The 24,584-nt window shown below is 50.0% G+C and overlaps 1 protein-coding gene across 1 annotated transcript in view; it reads right to left on the bottom strand.

The window, feature by feature from the left end:
* The window catches only part of IMMP2L (inner mitochondrial membrane peptidase subunit 2), a 461,183-nt gene that overhangs the window by 395,615 nt on the left and 40,984 nt on the right, over positions 1–24,584 (bottom strand). The window contains exon 4 of the mRNA XM_079785593.1: positions 21,649–21,752. Coding sequence (XP_079641719.1) covers positions 21,649–21,752 — 104 coding nt within the window. The remainder of the gene's footprint in view (positions 1–21,648; positions 21,753–24,584) is intronic.

The raw sequence follows: 24,584 nt of genomic DNA, 5'->3' as shown, positions 1-24,584 counted from the left end.
ATGTGTAAAATACTGAGGTGAATCCCTGGAGTCCTGGAAACCCTTTGCAAAATGATCCACACGGTAAAATAGACAAACCCATCATTTCTAAAAGGAAGGAGAAGCGTTTTGGGTAAAAGGAGCAAAATCTACACTAAAAACTTCGTTAAAAATACTGCGATAGAGTACCTTTATCAAGACATGGCCAGTTGCCCAACCATTTCCTTTTTACCCAAGAAAAACCTCGTTATTGACAGCGTGCTTTATTTTGAAGCCAGAGCGTCCCCAAGGCTCCAGGAAGGCTTTCCAAGCACAAAAACACACAAAAACGACACACCACGCCACAGCTGAACGACACCAGCCCCACCCCCGTCAGCGCCCCAGTCTGTCCGACAGCCACGGGCACACGCCACGCCCGGCGGGACCGCTCCGTGGGTGCCACGGCTCACGCTCCTTCCCACCGGGGCAGGAGGTAGCGTGGTTCCTGGTTCACAAGAAAAGCCATGAAAAGGGGAATAACACGCCGGTGATGTGAAAACAGGATCTGATAAAACGTGACTCTTCCTCTTCTCCTTCCCCCGACGTAACAGCTGTAGGCGCTCGGAAGCTGGGCTTGTCCGTGACCTCAGGAGGGCGGTGAGCCCACAGGAGCGATGGCGGGGGAGGCCTGCGGGGTGGTGCGCATGTGACTGTGTGTGTGTGGCGGGGGGAGGCATCCAGTCCAACACTTGTCCCTGAAGAGGGGTTACGAGCTTCCTAACGGCTTCCTGCCCTGGAAGAAGGCTGTAAAGGGCTTTAACGGTTCATCCGACGTCAGCGCCGTGCTCGGAGTCTTCTCCGCCCTGCGAGGCCGGCTGAGAATTTCCAGAAAACAGAAAGGCAGACTCAGACCCGGGCACTCGTTAACCACGGAGCTCTTAGCTACCCGGACGAGATGGGAAATTTCATTTTTCAAGTGAAATTAAAAGCCTAAGTGGGCACAGTTCTCAAGACTTTTGGTAAGACGGGAGCTGAGACGCAGAAGTCCTGTTACCACATCAGCACCTGCAGAACCTGTGCAGGGCAAGGCCGGGCCGCGCCTGAGCTCCCACGTGCCTGCAGAAGCCGGGACCCTCTCTCTCAGAGCGCGCACATATATACACACAGGCACACACACTCACACAGCCACCCTCATACATACATACACACACACACACACACTCCCTCTTACTTACATACACACACACATGCACACACACACCGTCACACATGTGCATGCAACACACAGGGCCACGCCTCCCTCTCATCTCCAGAAATAGCAGTCTATTCTCCTATTTTTCATTTTTTAAAATATATTTGTATTGGTTTCAGAGAGGAAGGGAGAGGGATAGAGAGAGAGAAACATCAATGATGAGAGAGAATCATGGATCGGCTGCCTCCTGCACACCCGACACTGGGGATCCAGCCCGCGACCCGGGCCTGTGCCCTGACCGGGAATTGAACTGTGACCCCCTGGTTCATAGGTCGACGCTCAACCACTGAGCCACGTGGGCCAGACAGCCTGCGCTTTCGTGTCCACTTGGCCGTGTCTCACCTACCATCCACAGGAGGCCCGACTGCAGGGAGCTGGGTGGGCAGCCTGAACGAGCGGACTTTCCACCCGTGGACGGGGAAGCTCCCGGATCACAGAAGGCGCAGGGCAGGGTGCCGGAGCTGAGAACAGCGGTGGTATCTACCCAGCACCTCACCGAGCCCTGAAAGTCAGCTAAACGCCAAAAAATCAACACAGCATCCCCGATTTCCCACCCATCACGCCGATCCTCCCACGGGAGCCCAGAAGGCCGCCCGGGTTTACAGATTCACATGGAACTGCACCCCGGCCCGGGAAGCCGCCTGCTCCGAGCGCGGAGACGCCGGCTGAGCGGCGCCTGCAGAGGCAGCAGAGCGACCGAGAAGGAGCTTTCCCCGGGCTCCCTCGGAGGGCGCCCCTCGGAGCGCCTCACAACTCCCTTCACGGTGGCCAATGACGTCATAAGCTTCTCCCCTGGCCACGTCAGCTCACACGCGGAGACACGCAACCCAGGAACCAGAATCTCAGCGGGGAAGGCAACCAGGCCGCGGGGAGGACGCCGCCCGAAGCCAGTCAGAGGGCGGCCCTGGCTCGGACACCGCCTGGCGGACGTGAGTCCCGGGCAGGACGGGTCACGATGCAGTTGCCTCTGAAGCTGCTGCAGGTCACATTGTGTTCCCCAGCCGCTATTGCCTAACTCAGTGGTCGGCAAACTCATTAGCCAACAGAGCCAAATATCAACAGGACAACCATTGAAATTTCTTTGGAGAGCCAAATTTTTTATACTTAAACTTCTTCTAACGCCACTTCTTCAAAATAGACTCTCCCAGGCCGTGGTATCTTGTGGAAGAGCCACACTCAAGGGGCCAAAGAGCCGCATGTGGCTCGCGAGCCGCCGTTTGCTGACCACGGGCCTAAGTAACAAAGCCACGCATGAGACCCTGCTCCGAACATTATCATTGATAAAACAAGTGAAATTGGAGAAGACATCAGGATATTAGAGATGAATAACAAGGTAGAGAAGGTGAGTTGATATTTTCACAGTTTCTGCAATATGGCCTCCTGAATAAGCTAAATGACTTGTGTCCGAAATCTACTGCTGCTTCATCTAAATATACACACTAAATTGGTACTCTTCTTTCCTGGTAGAAAAAATTGTTGTAAAAAGCACTTGAACTTATAAAATTTTAAGGCCGGGATCCTCAAACTTTTTAAACAGGGGGCCAGTTCACTGTCCCTCAGACCGTTGGAGGGCCGGACTATAGTTTAAAAAAAAAAAAAAAAAAAACTATGAACAAATTCCTCTGCACACTGCACATACCTTATTTTGAAGTAAAAACAAAACAAAACGGCAAAAACACCCGGCGGGCCGGATAAATGTCCTCGGTGGGCCGCATGTGGCCCGTGGGCCGTAGTTTGAGGACGCCTGTTTTAAGGAAAGCTAAAGATATCATCAAGCATGCCTTTCAGCTGGTCCAGAATGCTTTTTAAGTCTGGGTTAGGCCCTGGCCCGGTAGCGTAGGTGGACAGAGTGTCATCCGCTATGCCAAGGTTGAGGGTTTGATCTCAGGGCACATGCAAGAATCAACCAATGAATGTGGAGATAAGTGGAACAACAAATCGCTGATTCTCTCCCTTCCTCTCTCTATAAAGTCAATTTTTACAAATCTGGGTTTCTAACAGATCTATAATCCTGAGAGTATCTGATGCTAGCCTATGGGAGAGATAGTCATAGATAAAATTCTTGTACTTTGTACCAAAACTTCCCTAATGTACCAGGTATTCCAAATGCAAGCCAAAACCCTTATTAAGCAAGCCAAGTGAAATTAATCACTCAGAAAAGTACTGGGATAAATATTTTAAACTATTTATTTAAGACATAATAATGTTTCCTTTCGGAGATGTAACCAAGCGTTTTCCTGGTTGCTGGTGCACAGACTAAAAGCTTTAGCAGCTCATGAATACTTTCATCATTGCCTCTTCTACTCCAGCCAGTAAACCAAGGACAGACACTATTAAATTGAAATATACCGGGCCCTTTTGTATCCTGAGGACAAAAGATCTCCATTTCAGTAATAGCCGTTCCACATGCAACATTTCCACTCTCCATGGCCTGGATTTGTTAGCACTTTTGTTAGATAACAAAATCCAGAGAAAGAGAGGAAATGCAACTCTTGGTAGGACAACATACATCATTGAACCAATGCACTTTGGACCTTCTCAAGATCCCGCTGGTCAAGAGAAAAGGAAACTGTGTCCTCACAGGCAAGCCCTCTTGCTCCCTGGGTCTTGGGCTTCTCCAACATAATAAAGTATTTTACTTCTGAGTCTTGTTGATCTATCAACTCTCTGTAAGCAAAGACCATGCTACACTAACATCCATCCATAACAGGTGACCAACAAAGCAAAGTGCAGAATGCAGACCCCAAAGGTTCTCTGCGATCTGTTTAACCTTCATTTCTATAATTTCTCAAGTCTGATCTTCGGGTGGGCAGGTCCATTCAATGCAGTAAAACAAATCAGAGGGTGAGAGGTCCGTACAAGCGTGGTGGTAGAATGAATGGAAGGCCCTAAGCGAAAGAAATGACTGGCCGCAGCGGAAGAACCATCTGCCTTTGTGTTCAAGACGTAAACTGGCGGAGGATCACAAAGACAAAAAAGATGAGAAGAGAAATCAGACCAGTTAAGTCTTAAAATTATGCTTTGAAAAATATGTCCTTCCAATTTTTTTAAAGAGCTGCTCATCAGACTTTGCCCAAACTCTATAAAAACTCTAGTTCTAACCTTTAGAGAAAATCATAGAGGTATAGTTTCTCTTTCAGAAGTGATTTTTGGTCCTTTTGTTTTTCAGTTAAAACCTTCACAGAATATCCTATATAATAAAAGGGTAATATGCAAATCGACTGAACGGCAGAATGACCGATCGCTATAATGCGCACTGACCACCAGGGGGCAGACGCTCAACGCAGGAGCTGCTCTCTGGTGGTCAGTGTGCTCCCACAGCGGGAGCGCCGCTCAGCCAGAAGCCGGGCTCATGGCTGGCAAGCGCAGCTGCCATGGCGGGAGCCTCTCCCAACTCCACGGCAGCAGGCACAGCGGGCCAGGATGAACGTAAGCGGCGTGGCACCTGGCCCCAATTTGGGTTCCTCCCTGGCCACCTGCCACTTGGTGCACTGCTACATCCTCCGAGGGGTCCTGGACTGCAAGAGAACTGTCCGATTACCGGCGGGGATGGGGCCTAGGCCAGCAGTTGGACATCCCCTGAGGGGTTCCGGACTGCAAGAGGGCGCAGGCTGGGCTGAGGGACACCCCCGACACACTGCATGAATTTCGTGTACCAGGCCTCTAATCTAATTATAATTTGAAATAAAATCAAAATGTTCCTAATTTTTATTTAAAAATATTTATGCTCTTTGGGCAACAAAGGAATTAGTACTTAGAAGTTCACATTTGGACAGTCTATATTAAGATTCAAAAATACAGAGAAAAAGCTGTAAGCCACATGTCTGTCTCAAAATGACTTATAACAGTAAAATTCCAGAAATAACTAAAAATTATTAAAATAAGGATGATTACATAAATCGTGGCATACCCACTGGATCTTCTATTTTGAAGCCAGTCAAAATGATGGACATAAAACCCAAGTGGCCACAGGGAATTGCTTTAGTTAAAAAAAAAAAAAAACGATAATAAGCTGGAAGGAATCCATTCCCTATAAAAAGAACAGTTTTAATTAACCAAACAACATAAGAACACAAAAGCAAAATCGCTCATCATGATATTTCACGGGCAGTGGACTACCAGGGTAAAGGCGTGTTTTCTCTCTCATTGCCCCCGAGTTGCTGCACACGGCTGTGTCGGGGTTACACAGGTGAAGAGCACAGCACTGCAGGTACATGGGCCCACCTGCACCTAGGACTCATCGTCACGCATGTCAGAGACATGCTGGCCCTCTTCGCCCTATGCCGCTGCGGCGTGCGCCGGGCTCTGCACGTGGTGAGTTTTTCATCACAGGAAGGCGCAAACTGCAGAGAATGGTCCCTTCTGGGGAGCCACTGGCAGACCGTGCGCCACAAATCGCCCCCCCTCCACACACACACACACACGCAACCCTGGAGCACTTTTCACCAGGAAGCGATGGGTAAAAGCCTGTCCAGGTTTTTGCCTTTCAAAGCGGGGTTCAATCACGGGAGGTAGCTTTAGAGAGAGGCTGGAGAACGTCATCATTGGCAGTTGACCGGGTTTCCAGGCCTTCTGAGGACTGGCTGCGACCCCTCTGGTGACCCGCTGCTCCCATGAGCACTGTCATCGAGGCCACGGCGGACAGAAGCACCCGGAAACCCGCGCTCAGAGCAGGACGGCTCCCGGCGCTTCGCGGCCTCCAGGAGCGGCTGTGCCGGGCGCAGGCCCAGGGCTGGCTGCGCCCCGTGTGTCGCCGGCTCCGCTGATGGCCACGGCCAACGGCCAAGGACATGGAGCCGGTGGGAACAGACAAGGACTGGGTGCAGCTTCTAAAGCACACCACACCACACCACACCACACCACACCACACCACACCCCACCACACCCCACCCCACCCCACACCACAGCCTCCTAAAACCATACGCCAGGGTCCTTTGTAAATAGCAGGAGGATAAGTGCCCTGACATTCTGTCTCCCCCTGTGGCTGACGGCTGGCGAGGCCTGTGAATGGAGAAGCCGGACTGAGCTGGCTGGACCTGGTCATGACGACACTTTAACACTAGAGCAGACGAAAGCCTCCGTGGGGAGGACAACGTCACAGCGGGACCCAGGCCCCCACCACCACCTGAGCCGTCCCAGTGTCGCATCTGCTTTGAAATCACAGAGGCTTTTTCACTTCGCCCTGTGGCATAGCTCATTGTCCTGAGACAGGAAAATGTGGGACACAAAACAAACAAACAACAACACAACTGCTCCAGCGAGGGCGATCCCCCAGGTGAGAAAATGCCCTACCGTCTCTCCTCCTTCCTACCAATTTATTCCCCACTTCCCTGGAAGGAAGATGAAAAAACTGGCACAGACATAGATAAACACTAACGTACATACATTAGTTTAAGCTGCTTTAGCCTCCAGAGGAGCAGAACCATTGGAGGGCCTGGTGGATGATAAAGAAGCAGGAGGGCGAAGACTGAGATGAGGAAAACCTTAAAGCACAAATGGAGAGTGGGCATTCGAGCGCGCTCTCCGAGACGCCCTGAGCATCCGCAGGTGCAGTTCGGAGCTCAAATTAGATGATTCTTTCTGTGGCGGGCCGAGAGGGTGGAGGCTGGAAAATAGGAGTAACTGAAGAGAGGGAGAGAATAAGGGAACAAAGTCGGAAAGGAAGGAGAGAGGAGACAAGGCAAACTGATTGGGTATTAAAGGAAGAAAACCGAGCCCCGGCCGGTGCGGCTCAGTTGGCTGGGCATCACCCCATGCACCAAAAGGCAGCTGGTCTGATCCCCAGTCCAAGCATATGCCTGGGATACCGGCTCCTGCCCCAGTAGGAGGTGTGCAGGAGGCAACCCAGTGGGTGTTTCACTCTCTCCCTCTCCCTCTCCCTTCCCCTCTCTCTAAAAATCAATAAAAATATTTTTTAAAAAGAAAGTCTATCGAACAGACCAGTACATGAAGGATTTAATAAAGCATAATCAGTGATTGACACATCAGATTATTTTTTAAAATGCCTGAATGCAGCTTCGTCTATAAAGAAGCCCTACATGTTCTCTCACCAGCAGCATAAGAAATCAGTAAGCACTTTAGTAAAAGGAAGGTTTAAACAGAAGATAAGAGGAAATATGAAACTAATGGTATCTTTCCGTGAAGACTTCAAACAATCTGGTCGCTAAGGAGCTGTGGGACTGAGGGAGGGAGATACCACTCCGAGGTCTCACACTACTAAGTGACCCATGGGGTAGTTTAGACGTATCTCTTTTTAGCAACATTTATCTATTAATCGAGATGCAGGTTTATGGTCTAATTCTGAGCCTTATTGTACGGATCTTATCATCAATAATTTTGCATAATCTACAATATATATATTATATTATATATAGATTATGTCTCCTATATAATAAAAGGCTAATATGCAAATGGACCGAACGAACAACCGATTGCTATGATGCACACTGACCACCGGGGGCAGACTCTCAACGCAGGAGCTGCCCCCTGGTGGTCAGTGCACTCGCACAGGGGGAGCTCCGCTCAGCCAGAAGCTGGGCTCAGGGCTGGTGAGCGCAGCAATGGTGGTGGGAGCCTCTCCCACCTCTGTGGCAGTGCTAAGCCAGCAGTGAGACATCCCCCAAGGGCTCCCAGACTGCAAGAGGGTGCAGGCCAGGCTGAGGGACCCCCCCAAGTGCACGAATTTCGTACACTGGGCCTCTAGTATGTTTGTGTGTATACAAACACACACACACACACACACACACACACACACATCGGCTTTAGTAAGGCAATTTAGGATGCATTTTGCATATGTGAAACTGAAAACCAGGAGCTAACTATTTATTTTAACGAGCTGTCAAGATATGTACAGTTTTGCCAAAGTAGCATTCTTTATACTGGTTTTCTGAAAAGAAGATAAAACTTAGAATTCCCTCAACAAACCAGCGGTACATAAAATTGTCATAAAATTGCTATGCAGCATGAGGCTCAGATGCTGCCCAAATCCTCCAAAGGTAAGAGTTATTTCCACAAAATTATCCCTGGTTTTGAACTCAGATAATTTGTTGCCCATTTCCCTACAACATATATTATTTTCTATCGGTGAATAGAGAAGGAAAAAATTACAGCCCAGGTTTTTATTATTAAACTTTATTGCCATCTTGAAAAATACCCAACTGTTGACTTCCTGTTTCTCTGCCACTAATCTCGGGGTGGGGTGGAGGTGGGGGTGGGCCCCCACCCCAAGTCTCTGGAGTCCTAAGGGAAGAGAAAGAAATCCGAACAGCAGGTGGCTACCACTCTTCCATTCGAAGCCAGGGTATGACTCTGTTGACTACAGCAAGAGGCCACCCTCTCGTCCTCCCATCTCTTCTGTAGCACTTACAGAACACCACGTAATTCTCACATTTACTGCACTGTGTATCTGTCCCTTCCTAGTAGAAAGAAGGTAAGCTTGACAAGGGCAGAGACCTGCATGGTTGTGTCCACTGACCCACCCCAAGGACCTAGAAGAGTGCCTGGCCCATAGTTAAGGGCTCAGAAACATCCGGAATGAATGAACTCCTACTGTGCCTGGCCAGCTTAAGAAGCCATCTATTTTAAAGTGCACCTGAATTTAAAATATGCACCTTATGAACCATAAACTACCCTTGTTATAAATGCAGAAAAACAGAACATGTAGTAAGTGGCAAATAGCTTACAATCAGAAACCCTATCACTAGGGTTTGCTGAGGTATTTGCAGCTGGGATAACCCATCTAGACTGCGAGGACCGTATGGATGTCAAAACCAGCAGCCAAGATCCCAGTGAAGCCAAATAATCCTTCAGAGGGAAAAATAAAAGGCGGGGGTCCTGATGGAACCACGGTTATCCAATCTCTTGTTGACGGAAAGAGCATGTTTTTATCTTTATTGTTGAAAGTATTACATATGTCCCCTTTTTCCCCCATGGACCCCCTTCTAGCCCACCCCGCCCCCTGCCCCAGGCCTTCACCACCCTGTTGTCTGTGTCCCCGGGTTACGCATCTCTGCACACAAGTTCCTGGGTTGATCTCATCCCACCCTCCCCGCCTTCCCTCTGAGGTTCCTCGGTGTGTTCCATGCTTCTGTGTCTCTGGGTCTATTTTGTTCATCCGTTTATTTTGTTCATCAGGTTCCACAGAGGAGTGAGATCCTGTCATACTTGTCTTTCTCTGAGTGGCTGTCTGGTCTCTAACAGAAAGCAAGGAGGCTGTGAGGCAGCAGGGCTGGCTTACAGCCATAAATAAAAAGAGCCATCCGCCTCCCTCCTAAGGCGATCATCGCCCTCCTCCTCTGGGCGGCACCGCCGACAGGCTTTTCCCATTTCCAGTCCAGCCTCCACAGCTTGTGAAACGGCTGGCGGGACAATCACCACCTCGGCCGATAGATCACCGGGCTTTTCGCTTCAGGGATGGTTTCTCCAACCAGATGTTCTCTCCCCGAAGACACAGGAGACAAGGGTCTCTCCTGAAGACTCGGGCACCTTGGTCCGAATTAAAAACCTAATCCTCTGAACACTCACCCCTGATCCCAATCAGGTTTCCTCTACATTTTATTCCTCCATGTTGGGGCTTTCACAATACGGTCAACAAGTGTTAATGGTCTCTTTGTCGCTGGGCTCTGCAGGGTTGCCTAGAATACGAGCCAATACATGTTGATGAACTTGACCTTGAACGTTCTCCCAACAGCCTTGATTCTCATAAGTAACCTATGAAGTAAGTACAGCCACCACTGTTCCCATTCCACACCTGACGAACCTTCAGCGTGGAGAGTTTAGGACTTTGCCCAAAGTCACACAGTTCGTAAGTGGCATTGTTAAAATTGAATCCCCGGCCCGTGACTCTGGGTCCGGCACATTTCTTGCAATCACAGGCTTAATGTCCCATGCCCCGGAGCTTGCCTTCCCTTTCTCTTCCCTCCCGTGACAAATGCTACTTGTCCCCAAAAGCTGGCTTGCTCGGTGACGGCGCCCACGGCCACAATAAGTTAATCATTATTAATGTGGTAACTCCCTGCCTGGTTGCACTTGCATTTGAGCACTAATATTGTAAAATTAGGGAGGGCAGCGACCCCCATAAATGCACAGCACTGACCGCCAGCCCGCTTCCAGGGCGGCCAGAACACTTAGTTCTCCTGGGCCTCAAGGTCTGTCTGCAGGTGCAAGAGCGAGCTCAAGTGTAGATGAGCCGAGGTCTTTCCTCCTTAAAAACCTGCTATTCTACATCCTCACCGACCTCACCAATCGGATCTCTTGCTAAATTTTACTTCTTAATATTTAGTATTCCGTGTGTGTGTGTGTGTGTGTGTGTGTGTGCGTGTGTTGAAAGAAAAGGAGGAAATTATAGGAACCTAGCTGTCCCAGACTACAGAGGGAGAAGAATGCAAAGGCATAAACAGAAATGTAACTATATCGCCGCCGCACGGCCTGCTGAAGAAGGCGCTGAGGCTGAAGGAGAAGCACACGGACATAACGGCCACAGCAGCCGCCAGGGGTACCGGGGCTGTTCTGTTTGACCAGCTTGTAACACACGTGTTCTTTGTATATGGCAAAACCACACTTTTCTCCTTACAGATGCCCTAGTTCAGTGGTCGGCAAACCACGGCTCGCGAGCCACATGCGGCTCTTTGGCCCCTTGAGTGTTCTAACGCCACTTCTTCAAAACAGACTCGCCCAGGCCGAAAACCGACTTCTGCGCATGGGCCACGACGTGTCAATCGCACTGTACGTGCGCACCCGCACGTGGTATTTTGTGGAAGAGCCACACTCAAGGGGCCAAAGAGCCGCATGTGGCTCGCGAGCCGCGGTTTGCCGACCACGGCCCTAGTTCTTCCCACAAAGTTACTGGAAAGTCCCCAGATGCCACTGATTCGTGCCTCACAGCAAACCTCTGACGTTCTCCGTGACGTATGGAAAAGGCTCAGCACTCCTTCAGACCCGTCAGTAAGCGGCACAGACATCAGGGAGTTCTAAATAGAGCCAGGCTACCCAGGGGTTTTGTCTAAAAGATCTGCCTTAAATTTCCCATGCTGTTTCTTTTGCAGCTTTCAGGCCACTTAACTGCTTCAATCTCTGAGGTATACGTTATTTTTTCAATAAGTGATAAATAAAATGTGGATTTTTGACTATTTGGTTGGCATAAAGCTTTGTAGGAGCAAATTTTCCTTGTATATTTTCTTTGCAGGAGTGAATGTCTATTAAAATGTAAATTACTTCCACTTAATCTTTCAAATTAAAAGTTGTTTCAAAAAATTTTTGATCCGTTTTTATAGTTATTATAATTACCATCAATAACATCCATCAGATACTTTCTATTTTAACAAATGAGGAACCTATGACGGCACTATGTTGTTACGAAAAAAGAAAACCTACCTTAAGTAACCAATAAAATTATTTCCCCAATCTCTTCTCCTCTTCCTCTCTGCTGTATTTCCTCTAAAAAAAATCCCTTCCTCCATGAGTCAGTATGTGGTTGCCAAAGGAAAGGGGGCAAGAAGTAGTGTTTGATTCTATGCACTTTTTCAATTATTTTGTACTAGAGGCCCGGTGCACGAAGAGATTCGTGCAATAAGCCTTCCTTCCCTTGGCTTCCAGCACGAGTTTTCCTCTGGCACCCAGGACCCAGGCCTTTGCTCTGGCTAGAGTCTGCCTTCTTCATCTTTGCTGCAGGCTCCAGCCAGAGTCTGCCTCCTTCTTCTTCTTCGCTGCAGACTCCAGCCAGAGTCTGCTGTCTCTGGGCGGCCACCATCTTTGTCCTTCTAATTTGCATATTCCCTCCTGATTGGCTGATGGGCATAGCAGAGTGATGGTCAATTTGCATGTTTCTCTTTTATTAGTGTAGATTACTTAACATATCAACATAAGCCTTTGCTCGTGTTACCTTAAACTCTGCACAGGCCTTACTCTAACGGAGCATTCCATCTGGTGAACATTTCACAATTTATGTTTTGCCCAAGTGCTGAGCAGTTGCTTTCATTTTTTTTTTCCATTACAAGTAATTCTATAAGAAACATGTCAGGCATAACATTTTCCCAGTATTTAAGATTCTTTACTTAGAATATATCCCTCAGAATTAAACTACTCTGTATCAAAAACAATCATCAAAATCAAAAGGCAATGAGATGCCTGGAATCTGTGACAAAGTAATAGCGGGTAGGGAGTGAGACGGGAGGAGTTACAGATGAAAAGAGGATGTCTGTGTTTCCATGTTCAAACAAAACTAAAAAGCAGCTGCATCGCAGAAAAAAATGCATACACGTCCTCGTTCTCGCAGATGAAAGTTCCTTAAGGCCCCTGATGCACATGGCCAAGCTGCTCCCCGGAAGAGCTGTAATCCTTCCCACTCCCGTGTATAGCTGTAGGGTGTGTGGTGGAGGCCGTTTCCCAAGCCCCCTCGCTTTGAAGTCTTTGTGTGCACGTTGACTTTGGCGCATCTCCTAACCTGCGGCAAATGCTCTCTGCGGAGCGTTCCTGAGTTCTCACTTTATTCTGGACGCTGGCAATTGCTCCTACGACGCTCTGTTGTTCCGCAGGCAAACAAGTTCCACTCAGAGCAACAGCTGGAAAACGACGCTCTGCCACAGGGGCGGGATCAGACTGCTGTTTGCAAGGCAAAACGATGCTCAGCATAACAATCCTGTCCAGCCAAGACTGGAAGCGGGCATTGCAGTCACCTTCAGGGACTGCACAATGTGCCCGCAGCCTGTGTGCTGAAATGGAAGCAGCTGGAGTTGGCATTACGCTGTTGACATTTTTTATTTTATTATTTTATTATTTTATTTTATTTTGTTAATCCTCACCTGAGGATATTTTTCCATTGATTTTTAGAGAGAGTGGAAGGGAGAGGGAGAGACAGAGAGGAACATCGATGTGAGCGAGACACATTGATTGGCTGCCTCCTGCACCACGCAACATGACCAGAGCCTGGGAACCTGCAACAGAGGTATGAGCCCTTGACCAGAATCGAACCCGGGACCTTCAGTCCACAGGCCCACACTCTATCCGCTGGGCCAAACCAGCCAGGGCCACTGTTGAAGCATGAGATTTAGCACCGTTTTAGGAAAAGGTAAAAGTGGGCTACAGAAATGTCTACATGACATAATTCCATTTTGCATATTTCGTACACGCATGTGCACACAAAACACAGGAAAACACCTTGGAAGTGTATGTCCCAATAAAAACAGATGGTGTCTTCTCGGGAGGTTGATATTACAAGTGATTTTTTTATAAACATCTTTATCTTTATTTACATGCTTTCATTTTAACAATAAACATTGTAAGTGTATCGTTTTTTTTAAAATTACCAACTAAAGCAACTCTCAAAATCACCCATTTTGGAGCAATTGATTTTGTAACACATGTCCCTTTCCAGCTCAATCATGTCACGTCCCCCACCGTGACACACCGACTTCGCAGTCACTCAACAGCTCGATAGACAGCATGACCAGCACTCAAATCACACGCCTCTGCTTCTCAAGTTCCCAAACAGAGTTTCCCACGCTCGTCCGGAGAAGCCGTGCGGGACACGCTTCACACCCACTCCTGCCTCCTCCGCTCGCCGGGCTGTGAGCTGAGCCCTCTACACACTAACAGTGGGCACAAGCATGATGGGACACAAGTCACAGGCGGCCCTGCAGACACACATCAAACTGCGAACCTCACTATACCACGGTACTGCTTATTCCACACGGACGTGCTCAGCACAGAACCTGCCACAGGACGTGCGCCCAGAGCACGCGCTGCTGCTGTTATGAATCTCCCTCTGCCGGTTTTCCTTGACCGGCGCGTTAAACCCATCTCGCCTCAATCCTCTTATGTGGCCCCGCCTGCCCAACCCAGCGGATGCAAGGGATCTGAACAACGGCCATCGTGTGACTCCTGCTCCCTACGCTCCGAGCGCTGAAAAGGCCAGCGGGACCCGAGCAACTGCTCTCCCTGGTGCCCTGACCCCTACTGGCAGAGCATGTCAAATCCTCGGGGTTTTTATTTCCTTATGACTCACGTGTGATGGCTCTGCTGTCAGGCAAGATTCTGGTTTCCATCAATCCCCTCCTCGGCGCTCCTGATCACGGGCGCCCCGCATGCCGGGCGCTGCCCACACGGTCCCAGCTCCTAACGGCTCCCACCTGCCCTCCTGCAGCCAGACGAGCAGCCCTGCGCCTGCCCCTCGTTCCGAAACGCGTGAGTCTGCTGTCACTGACCTGTCGGGGAAGAGGCGGGGGAGCCCAGATGTGGCCGGAAAAGGACAGGAAACGCGTGAGATTTAGCACCGTTTTAGGAAAAGGTAAGAAGCCGGGAAAAGAAACCCTCCTTGATCTTTGCAAGCCACAAGCCTTGTCTTTAAGTTAAAAAGAAACCGACAACTTTATTCTAAAAATGTGCCTACTGGGCTTACCAGCACCTGTCAGCTACAATAACTATAATGAACAAGAAGGGACCGTTGTCACAGTATAAAATGGCTTTAATAATTAATTAAAATGTATTATTTTCTTTTACATGACACAAATCTGGAAACCTCTCCCCGCCCAGTCCTGGGTGCGTGGGTACAGACTTAAATGTACTATACTCATGTGTGGATATGTGCACTTATCAGTCAATACCTCAGAAATGCCTCATCTGGATCCCCAGCAAGGTTCAACTCAGAAATGAGCGTACTACCTGTGAGCTGAGAGGAGGCCCAGTAGAGCCGGGCGGGTGTAGCTTCTATGAACCAGGAGGTCGAGGTTCAATTCCGGTTCAGGGCGCATGCCCGGGTTGCGGGCTCGATCCCCAGTAGGGGACGTGCAGGAGGCAGCCGACCCATGATTCTCTCCCTTCCTCTCTGAGATCAATAAAAAGATATTTTTTAAAAGAAGAAGAGTAGGAGCGGCAGAGTTGATCATCATAGACTCGGGCTGACTGCCTGGTTGATTGACAGAGAAGCCAGGTGGTCGGGAACCCTGCTCTGGGGTGCGAAGGCTGTGGTCTGAACCCTCCTTCCCTCCCTCCTGCATTTACTGGGTGACCTTGGGCAACTGACCTCACCTCTGTGTGCCTCAGTTTCCTCCTAATACAATAACAGTTCTTGCCCCACACAATTACTGGGAAAATTAAAGGAAGTAATATACAATATATAAAGCATTCAGGACCACTCCCAGTACAGAGTAAGCTTTCAAAAGCTTTTCGTTCTAAAATTTCCAATTGTGTATGTGCCCCAGAACTATATACAGTTCTACCAAAGATGTTATTCATCTTAAAGGGAATATTTTGTTGCAACTAAATATTTTGACTTTTCCCCTCCTACTTTGATGAGCCGCGCCGCTCACACACACTTCTGCGCAATGCAGCTGGTTTTGGGGAATAAATTTTCAATGGCGACCGAGGCTTACGCCGAAAACAAAGGCTGGATCCGGAGTTCGCGTCCAGACTTGCTTGAAATTTCGGAGATGGGGAGGTTAATTACCGTTTTAAACGTGATGGTTGGCTGTCACCTTGCTTTCTTTTTGAGAAAAGGGCAAAACTTCCTTATTGATGCAAAAAATATTCCTGTCGACAATTTTCTCATTGCCGTCTATGACCTCTGGTTTTCTAGCAAATCAAGCAATTAGATTTTAAACAAACACTTGGGAGATAGAAGCAAAAATCCCACCCTCGGCACAGGTAGTGCTTCTCCACGGTCCCCCAGAAGTAACACCCTCCAGTTCATGTTTATCCTTCCCCCCAGCACCTCGAGGCTGCGTCCGGGGAGCCCACTGCCCGCTTACGAGGTAATAGGATGCGGCTGGGTGAAGAAATAGGTTGCATTACAGAGAACTAACAACACCTCGTCCAGCTGAGAGACGCTAGAAAAACCCAGAGGCCAGGAGACAACCAACTGTACAAATATTGAGAAACAGGTAACAATCAAAGCCATTCTTTCTCCGCCCAACTGGACCCGCTGGCTGCCGAGTTTCCTTCTGGCTCCCTTAGTGGTACCTCGGGGGACCTGCCGCTTTCCCATAAACCCAGCCACGCTGCCCACCGTAACCAAGACCCTCTCCGCATGTTCCCAAGGACAGAAGGCGTATCGGGAGAAGAAGCCCACGCCAGGCGTTGCTTGTTAACGCTTGCTGCTCAGGAACTGAACCCGCCTGGACGGGGATCCTGCTACGGAGAAACCACGAGACCTGCCTGCAGACCCCGCTGTGAGGGCGCTGAGCAGCCACACACCCGCCCACTGACGGGCACAGCAGAGCTGGCACCGCCCACACCTGAGGCCGGGTTTTCTCTCGAACCATCAAGAGGCCTAGCATGTTAATTAATTTCTTTTACATGACACAAATCTGAAAACCTCCCCCGCCCAGTCCTGGGTATGTGGGTGCAGGGCAAGGCTCTGGGGAACCCCACCCCCTCCAGCCCATCACTCACTAATGGGCGGAGCGACCGTGGGCAGGGCGGGTTCATTACTCTGTGGATCCGTTTTGGTATTTGCAGAATAGACTTGTTGATCTCTGAGGTCTCTTTTATTTAAAAAATTGCATAAAGTAGTTTCAGGAATAAAGATGGAATATTTAGGGCGCTGGATGTAAGAACCAATCCCTCAGAATACCAGAAGAATACGGTGCCTTCTTTTAAAGCTACAGTCCAAACGGATTGAAGACTTTGTAAGGAAGAGTAGCCAGATTGTAGGACGGATGTGGAGACTGAACACCAGGGCTTTTTGGTCAAAGGCATCAAGTGAGTACATGTGTGCTTTCTAAGTTGGTCTTTTGTTGACATTAGTGGAAACTGGGAAACTAAAAGTGGCCAGGTGGATGTTTTACAGGAGGATGGAGCAAACCCCTTTCCCATTTGTCTAAAAGGATTCAATGGAGACCCTCGTTTCCTGGCTCCTGGGGATGGATCCTAATTCGCTCCGGGAGTTGAGTTTTCAGACTCTGACGGATACTCTGATCCTGGTTGTGACTGCTCTTTTGCCAATGAACCTTTTGTGAGGTTCATTCCCACCCATTACCACGCTGCCCACGCGTTCTGATGCAAATGGTGCCCGATTCCACCCTGTTTCCTAGTTTAGGTCCTGGAAGCGGGAGGAAGTCTCAACACGGAACTCCTGCATGACCTGACCGGACCCAAGGTCGGTACTTACATCCCCATTACATACACACACGCGCACACACACTCACACACACACACACTCACACTCACACACCAAACACACACACACTCACACACGCACACACACTCGCACACACACATACACACACGCACCACACGCACTCACACACACTCACACATGCGCACCACACACTCACACACGTGCGCACGCACACACACGCACACACCACATACACACATGCGCACCACACATACTCACACATGCGCACCACACACACACACTCACACACACGCGCGCGCGCACGCGCACACACACACACATACACACACACACACACACACACACACACACACGGTTGCTGGGATGTGTCTGTGGCTGATGAGGACGGGGATGGCGCTGACGGGACAGCCTCCAAACTTGATGGGTGCTTTGAGCTCAGGAAACATTTCTCTCCGAGGAGGGGGCAGGAAGACTTCTGGATGACTGTCTATTTCCATCGGTGAGAAGCCGCGGGACCCACATTGGGAAAGGTTACTCGTTGCATAACCCAGCGGCAGGCAGACGCTCACTCGGAGTCACACCGACCCTCACTGAGGGCGCCACACGCGTGGGCTTCACCGATGGAAAGCTGTGCGGACGCGGGGATGGCTGGCGGGGAGGCCGGCGGCGTTTGGCTTGGCTGCACTGGTCTTTGTTAGTGTGTTTGTGTGTGTGTGTGTGTGTGTGTGTATGTGTGGTGTGTGTGTGTGTGTGGTGTGTGTGTGTGGTGTATGGTGTGTTTGTGTGGTATGTGTGTGTATATGTGTGGTGTGTGTTTGTGTGGTGTGTGTGTGTGTGTATGTGTGGTGTGGGTGGTGTGAGTGGTGTGTGTGTGTGTGTGTGTGTGTATGTGTGGGTGTGTGTATGTGTGGGTGTGTGGTATGTGTGGGTGTGTGGTGTGTGTGTGGTGTGTGTGAGCGTGTGGTGTGTGTGTGGGTGTGTGTGGGGTGTGTGTGTGTGTGGTGTGTACACAAAGTAACCCAGGCGCTGAGCAGAGCGTACAACCTGCCTGCACGGAGAGCCTCAACCCCTCCTTATGCCCCTCCATCAAGCCACCTTCACCTTTGTTTTCAGTAAAAGCCCACATTTCCTGCAGCGTTTCCCTGTTACAGATTTCCTATGCCGTTTAAAGGGCTAGAATTTTAATGACGCTGTTATTCTCTTCATTAGCATCTGGTTACAAAGTTGCATGAGCCCTCCTACTGCGAGTATGAATTTGCAGTCTGAAAGGTTTTCGAGAATTGCACGTATAATATGGGAGAAATGCTGTACCTCCACATACTCTGAATACATACATGATGTCCCAAGATAATTTAAAATATAAATTGTCGTAATATCTTGTTTCCAAAGATTACTTACATACCAGTGAAATGTGTTCTTTATATCAATTTGTATTTTATACATTTTATATTTAGCCATAAATTCAATATTTAGTCATGCATGCCTGGATTAGTCACACATTTCTTAGACCGGATATGCTAATGCAGTACGGACAATTCTCTAAGTTAAAACCAGGCTGATGTATTTTGTAAAAAACGCAAATAGTGTTTTTTGACATGAATTAAATGTATATATGAACACTAATCAAACCAATGTCCATATTTTCAAATGAAGCAGTCCCTGAAATATGTAAACATATAAAGACATGTTTAGAAAGCACTTTTGCTCACAAAACTAGATACTTTAAATGGTATCTTTTTTTAATATATTTTTATTGATCTCAGAGAGAAGGGGAGAAGGAGAGGGAGAGAGAAGCATCGATGATGAGAGAGAATCATTGATCAGCTGCCTCCCGCATGCCCCACACTGGGGATCAAGCCCACAACCTGGGCATGTGCCCTGACCGGGAATCGAACCGTGACCTCCCAGTTCATAGGTCGACGCTCAACCACTGAGCCAGGGCTAAAAGGTATCTTTTATAGTATTACATCATGCTAAAGAGTGTTGAAAGCAACACTCACTACTTAATTATTTGTTGTTAAATAATATAACGCCCATCACTAAGCATTCTTCTAAGTAGCTCCTGCTAGCAACCAGCATTATGAAGGAAAATCTGTTATTTGTACAAGACAGATATAGCACATAATTAACTCATTAGAATACAGTTCAACCAAAGTAGCTCGTTTATCACATCAACATCAATTGGAATGTACTGTTCTTGAAATTAATTTATATAATAAATACCCATTGCTTTACTGTTTACACAGCAGAGCAGGCTCATTTTTTCTTCCCCTCCGCAATCCATGAGAAGCCAGGGTGATTTTAGGACCCCAGCAACCCTGAACTTCAAGGAGCCATTTTCCCCCCAAGCACCTGTTCACATCCACTGGCTGAGACAGTCAGCAGGTTTCTAACGGAAAACAATGACCACTGTCTGCGGACAGCGTGACCTCTTTCACTTGGCGGGCGTCCTCTCCATCACCGGCTAAGTGAGGCTGTGACCCTGCCCAACCGAAGGCAGGAGAATCCTGCGCTGGGGCGGGCTGCCCAGCCGGGAGAGGACACTGGGAGGGCCAAACCAGTGCCCTGCAGGGCAAGCGGGACTCCCGCCTGCTCCGGAGGGGAGGTGCATGCTGCTGCAAGCGCTCGGGGACACGAGGGGCTTCTAGTCCCCATCCGGGGGTGCCTGCCATCCAGATCGCCCCTCCAACGTGTTCATTCCGTGAGCCCCTGCCAGGCCCAGTGCGCACACTCCCTCGTGAATCCTGGCCCAGAGACTCCGTGTCCCACAGGCACCAGCCAGAGGGAGCGTGAACAAGGCGATGCCGGTTTGGCCTTCCCGGACAATTCTCAATATCGTCCGCCGTGAACCGGCCTCCCAGTGAGACTCAGAAACGCGAAAGGGAAGCTGCACCTCGCGGGGGGGACTGGACTGTCGTTAAAATCAATGACAAGAACGGCTCCATTAACTGCTGCCCCTGTGCACCTGCCCCCGTGCACCTGCCCCCGTGCACCTGCCCCCGTGCACCTGCCCCAGTGCACCAACCCGCATTGCAGGGAATCACACTAAACCATTCTACAAGTGGCTGAAACCAGAAGAAATAAGGCAGGTTCTGTCACAATCTTCTCAGTGAGAATTCACTTTTAAAACAAACACAGAAAATCTAAACTCTCACCCGCCCAGCATGTGCAGGGCCAGGTCTGATACCCCTGTGCGGGGCCAGGTCTGATGTCCCTGTGCGGGGCCAGGTCTGATACCCCTGTGCGGGGCCCAGGTCTGATACCCCTGTGCGGGGCCAGGTCTGATGTCCCTGTGCGGGGCCAGGTCTGATACCCCTGTGCGGGGCCAGGTCTGATGTCCCTGTGCGGGGCCAGGTCTGATACCCCTGTGCGGGGCCAGGTCTGATGTCCCCGTGCGGGGCCAGGTCTGATACCCCTGTGCGGGGCCAGGTCTGATACCCCTGTACGGGGCCAGGTCTGATGTCCCTGTGCGGGGCCAGGTCTGATGTCCCTGTGCGGGGCCAGGTCTGATACCCCTGTGCGGGGCCAGGTCTGATGTCCCCGTGCGGGGCCAGGTCTGATACCCCCGTGCGGGGCCAGGTCTGATACCCCTGTGCGGGGCCAGGTCTGATATCCTTGTACGGGGCCAGGTCTGATACCCCCGTGCGGGCCCAGGTCTGATACCCCTGTGCGGGGCCAGGTCTGATACCCCCGTGCGGGGCCAGGTCTGATACCCCCGTGCGGGCCCAGGTCTGATACCCCCGTGCGGGGCCAGGTCTGATACCCCTGTGCGGGGCCAGGTCTGATACCCCTGTGCCGCTCACGCACACGTTCACTCCTTTCCTTCCCAGGACGGAGAGAAATGATGCTGCTGACCAGCTGTCCTCCTTTCACAGGGAAACAGCGCCACCTTTTGGTCCCAAGCAAAAGCCTCCAGCCTGCCAGCCCACGAAACCCTTTTTTCAGTTAAATCACTCACAGACGTGCCACTGAATTTCACGCCACAATGGTCCTATTCTAGAAAGACTTTGTCCCCACACAAATGAATGAAACAGGAGCATCAGAGGTTGCTTCCAAGACGCAAAATGTTTAAATAACTCAAACTGATACCAAGCATATGCACTCTAAGTCTCCAATATAACAACTTCCAACCAACACTTCTTTAAACGCATGTTACCAAATCCAAGCAGGTCAACCCAGGGACACATTTTAAATGAAAAAGAAAAGCCCTTTGAATGGCACCGTCACATTTCAAAATGGGCCTTTTAGACACATCCCATTTCACATGCGCCCACTGATCTGAGAGCTGACGACACGGTCTCCGCGGCAGATCCCCGGCGAAAGGAGCTGTCGCTGAGGAGCGCACGGTCTGTTCTGGGCTACTTACACCAACGACACGATGTCCCCGCGGTGGACCTCCAGGTTCCTCACTTTCCAGTGGTTCAGGAGCACCACGTCGGACGACTGGCTCCCTCCGGGGTTCAACGAGGGCTGAGAGACAGGGAGAGAGACACAGCCATCATGTGAGCATCCCCATCCCCGTGGTTCCTGCACGTCTTAGCTCTGCGCAGGGCAGGGAAACATCTCCAGCCCTGGCCAGTTTGGCTCAGTGGATAGAGCGTCGGCCTGCGGAATCAAGGGTCCCGGGTTCGATTCTGGTCAAGGGCATGTACCTTGGTTGCGGGCACATCCCCAGTAGGGGGTGTGCAGGAGGCAGCTGATCAATGTTTCTCTCTCATCGATGTTTCTAACTCTCTATCCCTCTCCCTTCCTTCTCTGTAAAAAATCAATAAAATATATATATTTTTTTAAAAGAAAAGAAAACATCCCTAGCCCAGCTGCTTTGGGCACAGCGCTGTTCTAACACAGCTGCGAACGATGCGTTTCCAGAAGGCTCGTCGGGATTGTTCACGGGGGAACCAGGAGGAGAACACCCTCCCCACAGGGACTGGAAAGGGGGGTGTAGGAGTTCAAATGTCTCCTGGACGCCAGGAGAGAGGCCTGGGAAGCCTGCAGGAGGCCGGGGGGCGTGAGGAGGAAGCGGGTCCACCCCCGAGGGGAGATCAGGTCGGAGCTGGGCCACAGCGGCATCGGCACTGCTGCTCCCGGGAGAGGCGTGACCTCAGACGGCCCAAAGCCGCCCACGGGGACACGGGGCGGGAGCAGACACAGGCACGCCAGGGAGCTTTCCACCAGGGACTCCTCGGGGCCTCTCAGCCGTCATGAGGGGAGCATCCACTTTCGGGGGGGTGGGGGGCAGGTGCCAAACCTCAACCGTGGCGCTCCCTTCGCCGACGGTGGCAGCGGGAGAGGCTGACACACCCAGAGCACCAGGATGGATGCCAGGAAGACCGTGGGCGCCAGGCCACGGCCAGTCCCCGGGCAGAGTGCCCGTCTCTGTCCTGACAGATTCCCGGGATCAGCGGCAGAGTTTCTACAAAGCAGATGTGGGCACCACTAGAAATTCTGGGTGTGGGGAGGGGATCATCATCACCTCGTGTCTGACTCCCGGGTTTTCCGTGTCCACACCTACCAGCTACCCTGGGGAAGCTCAAGCATCCCCACAGCTTCTGCGACCCCCGTACGGACGCCGCCTAAGCATCTCCTCTTCGGTGTTTAATCCCCTGCTAATCGTTTCACTCGACCACGCGAAATAACATTCAATGCGGCCAAGTCCAATGTTCCTGCCCGGCCAGTGTGGCTCAGTGGCTGAGCATCAACCTAGAAACCAGGAGGTCACAGCTCAATCCCCGCCCCCCCCCCCCCCATCAGGGTTGCAGGCTCAATCCCTAGTAGGGGGCGTGCAGGAGGCAGCCAATCAATGATTCTCTCTCATCTCTGATCTTTCTCTCTCTCTCCCTCTCTCTCTGAAATCAATAAAAATATATTTTTAAAATAAAATTTCCCATTTCCTACCAAAAAATAAAAGGTTTCTTCCTTATTTTTTCACATTCTATTTACCATCTTCCCAGTCAACCAGCTGAAAATCTTGGTTACTATTTTTACTTCATAGCCAACCAGTCACAAAGCTAAAAAGTTGTTTTTTATTCATAACTTCTTTCACAAAACAATAATGACCTCTACTACCTACACACCGATATTTCCTGTTCTCTGCTAATGTGGGTTTTTTAAATTCTTGTCAATAAGCAACTGTATTAATTTCCCATCCGCTATGCTGATTTCACAACCTAGTAAGTTGCAGTCCAGAGTGCTAAAACCATCGTTTTAGATGACTCTTCAACCACTGTCCTATGAAGGTTGCTTTCTTGCCCCGGAATTCTAGCTTCAGTTCATTCATCTCTGTCTTTTAAATTCTTTTCCTAGAAAACCTCATCAATATTCTCAATTGCAAATACCACCCATGTCCCAGTGGCTCACCAGTCAGCAGCTGGAAGACATGTTGGATTTTATAAAGGAAACCGCGGAGTTGTCTCTTGCCCTTCCTCTCCTCCCCAAGGTGAACTGAACCCCCCCCCCCCCATCCGTACCCCCTAGCAAGGCCAGCGACAGTCCCGAAAACCTGCTCCTGGGAATCCGCCTACACATGACTCCTTCACTCAACTGGCTGCCTCCCGCGGGCAGAAATCACGTCTTACCGTTTCTGTCCGCCCAGGAGAGGGGCTGGGAAACAGTCCTGCTAAACTGTGAAGTTTGAAGGAGGAAAGATTCTGAAAAGCTCCTTAAATAAGCTGGTCTGTCAGCACTGTACGTGATGCAAACAACGTGTCTGCCCCTTTCAATGAAAACACATTCGGGAGACGTCTCGTCAGAAATCTTTGGTTTCGCATCAAGGTGGGCCGTTTCAGGACTGGGAATGAAGCAGAGCAGGGCTCTCTTATTGTCCATGATGAAATAAAATGAATCACCACAGAATGTCCTCTTTACTGCTCACTGACGAATACGAACAAGTGAGTACGACTAACACGCATCATGAAGGAAGCTTTCTTGGATTGGAAAACTAGTCTACATAAACCTACAGTCCTTTGCACTTCAATGAAACAATTCAGAAAGAAAAAACACTTCATTTCCTGAGTTTCCTAAGCCAACTTTTGAGAAGAGGCTGTGCTAACTGCAAAATGAAAACTTTACAGGCAGAATTAAGAAGACACCGTTTGCATGGTGCCGTTTTAGAGAAATGAGTAAACCGTGTTATTACTTAGAAATTGTACATCTCGCTTCCCCGTGTGGGAATGGCAGTTTATGCTTCAAACAGAGCGAGCAATCTCCTCAAATCAACGACGTGACAAACAAGCGATCCACAGCGACAAGCAGCAACGCTGGGGACCCACGCAGGCCCCGAGCCCTTCCTTCCCCGTGGTGGTG

This window comes from Cnephaeus nilssonii, assembly GCF_951640355.1.
Source record: "Cnephaeus nilssonii genome assembly, chromosome: 12".
NCBI lineage: Eukaryota > Metazoa > Chordata > Mammalia > Chiroptera > Vespertilionidae > Cnephaeus > Cnephaeus nilssonii.
This window is presented reverse-complemented; position numbering and strand designations above follow the sequence as displayed.